Raw genomic sequence first — 6351 nt, 5'->3', positions numbered from 1 at the left:
TTTGACCCTCCACCCTCATAGAATTAAGAACAATGACTAAACCATTGATGGAGAGCTGAGAGTCCTATGCACTAAAAGTATGGCAATCAATTTTCTTTTCATCAAACTATTTATAGAGAAGTAACACAGCAGGTGAATTATTATTAACATTTGACCACCCTGTGTTCTGTCCTATTTTCATTTATAAAATACTAGACACATTATACCTATCCCAATAAACAATGTAAAATATAAAGACCACAAAACTATTATTCTGTCACGAAATGGCTGATATAGGCCTACAGTCTCAATTGATCTGAAACAACTTTCATCCTTGTGATGTTAGAGCAATCAGCTGAGATCGTGATATTATGTGAATCTGCAGCGCCCCTCGTTTTCTTTAGGCATCTGAGCGTTGGAAGGGAAACTGGTGTGATTGGTTCACGCATTTATTTGGTTGGGCTTCAGCCAATCACACCACATTGTGTTATAAGCGAACGCGAACAAGCCAGCTTTAGTTTCACAAAGACGGGCAGTTCTGTACCATGTGTCAAGAGTAGACTTTCACTGAGAGGCTTTCTGTTTCTTAGAGCATAGGCTAATTGTATTAGGCTAAGCTTTGGTTTTGCTATTCCTTATTGTAAAAAAAAAAAAGCCAGGCAATATGTTATGTTATGAAGATAATTTAATTGTCCATTATATATATTATATATAGGCATACTAGCCTATATTATGTTTAAGTCGGCATGTGTACATCTTTGGATTTTTAAAGCTTCCCGCACTCTAGGGACACCTGGAATAATTGGTGAGAGCATAGCCTAACCTCCCCCCTCTCCCCTCCCACCATCATACATCCTTTTCCTCTGCTTTTTAAAAAACTTGTCGGTCGAGAGCAAAACGGTACATTTCATCTCTAAATTTAACCCGGAAAAGTGTCACTCGGAAAAAAAAATAACACCGTGATAGGAGGCAGTCAGGGTCATAGACCCATCCGGCTATGAATCAGCCGGTCAAAGCAACAGTGGCAGAGAACCAACCTATTGATAATTATAGCGCGTTATTACTAGCGGGTCAACTCACAGTCTCAACAGTACAATACGAACAATAGCTGACAAAGTAAAGGGTATCATTTTACTCCCCCAAAATTGTAGCATTGTCCAAATATTTTTTTGGGTCTGAACTCCATCACTTTCATACATGGAAGACTATTTTATTTTGCACAGAAATGATTATGAATAATACTATTATTGCTAAAACTGGATAGCCTATTATTAGACTGTATGCAAAAAGAGTAATTCTTGTCACCAGCATGGATTGATCTTATCACTTATTCACGCAAAAAATAAATAAACAGATCAATAACATTATCAATATTCATGATTTGCACAGTACTCTACGGCCGCGGACGAAGTATCCATATGGACAAAGTATCGCTTCTGAAGTTAATTGTGTTTTCGTTTTAGAAGGGAATAGATTTCCTCTGTTTATTATGAGCAAGGGGACGGATTTGCGTCATTGTACAACTTGCAGGTCGAGATAAAGTTGCACAAATATTGAAAAAAGGAAGTTCTAACAGTCATTATAAAAATCCTCCCCCTTGACCGGAAGAAATAAGGATTTCTGCTGTATCCTAAAATACTAAAACAAGTGCTATTTTTGGACAGATCTAGCAGGCATATCCGCTCATTTAGCGCAAATCAGGGCCCATCAACAACAGGATGACCTGCATCTAATAAACCCTAGTTTCCTGCACTCAAAGGCCCCTGGTGTGAGGAGCCTATCGAGATTCTTATGTATGCCACTTACGGCAACGTTGCATGCAGTTATAACGTTTGATACTGTATTTCTTAATGAACGCAAATGTAAAGCACCGAATATCTACATAAGAAGTACGTACATAAGAAGTACGAACATTTCCCAAAACTACGTAGGCTACCAACATCTTATACGTTTGAACCATGATAGTGAGTAGTTGGAACAAACTGTGTGGACTGATACACCTGCGTATTTAAATTAGATGCAGATCACCGCCACATCAGTACCCCAGCCTTTTTTTAATTCTAGGGTCATCTAGCTTATTAATTTATTCATATAAACTTAATTCATAAACTTGCTGTCTGCATTCATACAACTTTTATAGACTATTCACGTCGATCAGTTGTCTGTAATTGTAATTACAAATAAACACAAAAACGCCCTCTGATCGTGGCTCAGTAAGTAAGTTCTTTAGTGTGCATATTCTTTAGTGTGCATATTATACTGCATAATTATCATTTTAATCCTCTGTTACAATATCTATGTAAACATATACCAAATTCCTCCTCTACAACACACGATTATTTATATAATAGGCTACAAATGATCAACTGACTGATCAGAGGTGCACCATCTCGCGTTATTGGCTGGAGGTGTGTGAATTCACCAGCGTAGCCTATATTACTTCGATAGTTCGAACCATAGCCATCTAGAGACAGGCTCTACATGACTTTGGTTTGAACTATGGTTTTGGGAAACAGTTACATCGCAACTGAATGATTCCAACTTTGAAAGTTGCTTAGCTAGTAGGCTAGTTTGGGAAACGAAGATCTACCCCGGCCCAGGTTCTCCTTAAAGAAGTTCAAATCACTTGACTGTAGGCCTATTAATCACACCAGGTTAATGATATTTAGACTGTCACACTAATCGAACCTTAATACAATGATATCCCCATTAAACCCATGGCCTACAGTTAATTTCAAGGCAAAAAATATGCAATATATGCGATTTCATGTTCTGAAAGTCAGGATCACTGATGTTTTCGAATCCATAAATATTCGACCTGTGCACATAGCCTCTCTATTCTAAACACACCGCCAAATAAATAGACAGAAAGAGATAGAGATGGATAGAGAGAGAGAGAGACTGTCACAGAACGCACCCGAGCACATACTCATCAGTTCCTAATGTTATTTTTGAACAGAGACATATCTAAAATAAGCTGATAAACGTTACAATACGGTCCACATTGAAGGGGACAGGTTACTTTGTTTTTATGGTCTAGCATGCAATACATGCGCATCCTTGCTTTGCAGTTGCGCGCGGCGCTCATTGGCCATAGCGCAGCCAATCAGTGCACATGTACAAACTTTCTCGTAGAACTGCTTGGATCGGAGTGAAGTTTCACAGCAGTTTGAGAAATCTCTAACATATGTAGAAGGGCTGTGTACAGTGACTGTCTTGCAGCTACATGCGGACGCTTTAAAATATCACTGTTTCAGATAGGCTAACCAAAAACGCGTGTTAAATTGCAAGGATGTACACGGCCGGACTCAATCCGTTTTATGCGTCCAATTTCAGCCTTTGGTCAGCTTACTGCTCCGGTGGTTTCGCAATGGATACCATGAAAAAACCGTCCTTTTGCATAGCAGATATTTTACATGTCGGCGATGCGGACAGTCTTCCCGGATCGTCAGCGTTGATGGCTCACATGGGACCCCGTACTCAGATCCATTCCTCTGGATCCCCTATGCGTCCCTCTCCGGTATCGCCGGAGTCGACCGTCTTCGGTGCAAGAGGCAGTCCTGCATCCCCTTATCACAGACATGGAATACACTTAACCGCGGTCTCCAGAACGACGCTTAGCCAGCAAGTCCCGCCACCATCAAGCAAGGATCTCAAGTTCGGAATTGATCGAATTTTGTCCACAGACTTTGATCCAAAAATGAAAGAAGCATCGTCATTACGAGGTAAGGTACATTGTTTAATTGTATCTGTGACTTAATTTGGCGGCATCCTGAGTGACAAGCTTTACATGATATCCGTTTTCTTTGCTTTTGGAATGCAGTTCTGCCCTCACCCCAAAAGTTAATAATTTACATTTGGAAATATTTCATGTAATGAATATTGATGTGCAGAGTGCCATAGGTGGCAAAAAGTAAGGTCAGGATAGAGACACAACTGAGATTTCACCTTCATAATTGGCTTACAGTATATACTGTGCGGATTTATGATAATTTCAGGGCCGGTTGACCCACACACGAAATTGATTTGACCTTTCTCTCGTTTTATGCCAGATCTCACATCTATTGTTAGCGCTAACCGACAGTCAGCAGTCCATCTCTCCGTGCATCCTCCGGCGAGCCAGTACTTCGCATCCCTAGATCCGGGGATGAACGACGCGTCGTCCAGGATGTGCTCATTAGGCAACGCAGCGAGGCAATCAGGGCAACATCAGTTTCAGGACACCTTTCCAGGTAGTGTAGTCTTCCGCACACACTCGAATTCGCTCTTGGCCAAATAGACACCCAGCCTAAATTCTCGCCCTAGCATCACGTATTCATATTTGACAGTTCACTAAAGCATTTGTACGCATTGAATGGTGGCAAATGAACATGGGCCTATAGATGTTTCAAAAGGTGTAAATACTATTCTTGACCATGCATTTTTCCTTACTCACACAGGGCCATATGCTGTTCTCACGAAAGACACCATGCCACAGACGTACAAGAGAAAACGATCTTGGTCCAGAGCAGTGTTTTCGAACCTACAACGAAAAGGTCTTGAAAAACGTTTTGAAATACAGAAGTATGTCACCAAACCCGACCGAAAACAGCTTGCCGCGATGCTAGGCCTCACTGATGCTCAGGTATGTCATCATATTGAGAAAAGGCACGCACATACCTACGTTCATGAACTACTTAAGAACATATTAGTGGTCCATTAATTTCATCATGTCCTGTATGTTAATTTTGCAAAAGGCCTTCATGTATCAGCCTAAGACAAAAATGTCACCGGACTATCGATAGGGGAAGTGGCAGCACACACCCAGCAATAGTCAGATCTGCTAACTTTACAAAAAAAAAAAATTGCGAAATGACATGATCTAGGGAAATGAAAGTCGATTATACTAAATTATAGCAAACGGAATTGGGGTCATAGGGAAATCCTATTTCATAACATTTTGTGAAGCAAATGGTCTTCTCAAACTGGGCAGAATATCGTGCAAATGAATTCAGACTTATGTTAATTTAATGTTAAAATGTTCAGGTATGACATTACAGTATGACATGACGATTAAAACATATATTTATATTCCTTTGCATTTTTTTTTCATTTTGGGTGAACACAATAACATCCACACACATAGTGAGAAAGATGAAGAGAGGGAGGGAGAGTTTAATTTCACAACCATAGGCCTAGTCTATTTATTGAACTGTGTTGTATGCTCTGCATGTGCTGAGACAGACAGACGGTTAAACCCACTGACATGTTTCCTCAGGTCAAAGTTTGGTTTCAGAACCGAAGAATGAAATGGAGACACTCAAAAGAGGCACAGGCACAAAAGGACAAAGAGAAAGAGCAGCCAGACAAGACGCAGACCGAGAGTGATCAGAAGGAGCCGGAGGAATCCGAGTGCGAAAGCGAACACAGCGAGTCCGAGTTTGAGGAAGGACCGGAGGACAAAAGTGACGTCGACATCACAGAGCACAACAAGACCAGTGTGATCATGAGTGGGCCTCCGTCCGGGATGTGCGAAGACACGACACCAAGCAATACGCTCACAGAAACACCGGGGTCATCGCAAATTTTATTATGAACACCAAGAACAACCATTTTTAATGCAAGACTGTTAATTTAATACAAGCACTGTCGTCTCAAAGTCGAGATTGCAAGTGAAATGCGTCTTAAAGTAGCGCCTCCACAGGTATTAAATAATAACAAATGTTGAATTTTCCCTCCTTAATCTCCATAAGTAGGATTATGAAGTACGATGTCTTTGACTTTTTTCCTTTAAAAGGAAAAAGATATTGCTCTTGTGAATTACCCTCTGAACCACTTTCTCACGTACTGAACTCGGAAAATAGGCTATTTACACAATGTAAATGTTTTGTCTTTTACTATTTGTTAATTTGATTTGTATTATATTTTGTCTATAATTTGCACTGAAAATAATGTAAATTAATGAAAGTTTCTTACATGTAATTGTATTGATGAAATCGAAGTCATTAAATATTTCAATGCAAATTTGTATTGTTTTATTCTATTGTTTGACATTGTACTCGTTGTTTCAAGAGCTTTTAGGAAATGACCCTGTAATGCAAATCTATATGATAATGTCTATAGGCTATATAATATATAATACACGGCTATATATTAACATTTCATCCTATTTTATTGTTAGAAGTCGAATGCAAGTGTTTAATTATACATCATAGCGATGTTTGTTGTGGTTTTAAGAATAACTCACATCTCAGTGGACTTCAGACCTTTAACTAAACACAACCAGAATATCAACAAAGAAATCAAACTCATCTTTACGGGATTAACTTCCCATTACTCGATTGGATAGGTGTCTGACGAACCAAACATTTTGCAAATGTAATTGCACATCAT

General features: G+C 39.6%; 1 protein-coding gene across 2 annotated transcripts; it reads left to right on the top strand.

Moving 5' to 3' along the window:
* Positions 1 to 3159: 3159 nt before the first annotated feature.
* hlx1 (H2.0-like homeo box 1) lies at positions 3160 to 5982 on the top strand. 2 transcript variants are annotated; one of them, XM_080832065.1, is made up of 4 exons: positions 3160 to 3704; positions 4032 to 4211; positions 4419 to 4603; positions 5237 to 5982. In XM_080832065.1, exons 1-4 carry the CDS (start codon positions 3272 to 3274, stop codon positions 5552 to 5554), a joined length of 1116 nt encoding a protein of 371 aa, XP_080688191.1. In that variant the 5' UTR covers positions 3160 to 3271; the 3' UTR covers positions 5555 to 5982. The 2 variants fall into 2 exon arrangements, with proteins under 2 accessions (XP_080688191.1, XP_080688192.1); XM_080832066.1 differs by lacking the exon at positions 4032 to 4211.
* Positions 5983 to 6351: the final 369 nt, after the last annotated feature.

The sequence above is a fragment of the Sprattus sprattus genome (assembly GCF_963457725.1).
Source record: "Sprattus sprattus genome assembly, chromosome: 2".
Classification (NCBI taxonomy): Eukaryota; Metazoa; Chordata; class Actinopteri; order Clupeiformes; family Clupeidae; genus Sprattus; species Sprattus sprattus.
The sequence above is the reverse complement of the archived record's forward strand: the minus strand, read 5'-3'. Positions and strand labels throughout refer to the sequence as shown.

Coding starts and splice junctions, on each gene's coding strand:
- hlx1 (XM_080832065.1), top strand. CDS start 3,272: ATGTACACGGCCGGACTCAATCCGTTTTATGCGTCCAATTTCAGCCTT. Junction 3,705..4,031: donor AGAAGCATCGTCATTACGAG/GTAAGGTACATT, acceptor GTTTTATGCCAG/ATCTCACATCTATTGTTAGC. Junction 4,604..5,236: donor TAGGCCTCACTGATGCTCAG/GTATGTCATCAT, acceptor ATGTTTCCTCAG/GTCAAAGTTTGGTTTCAGAA.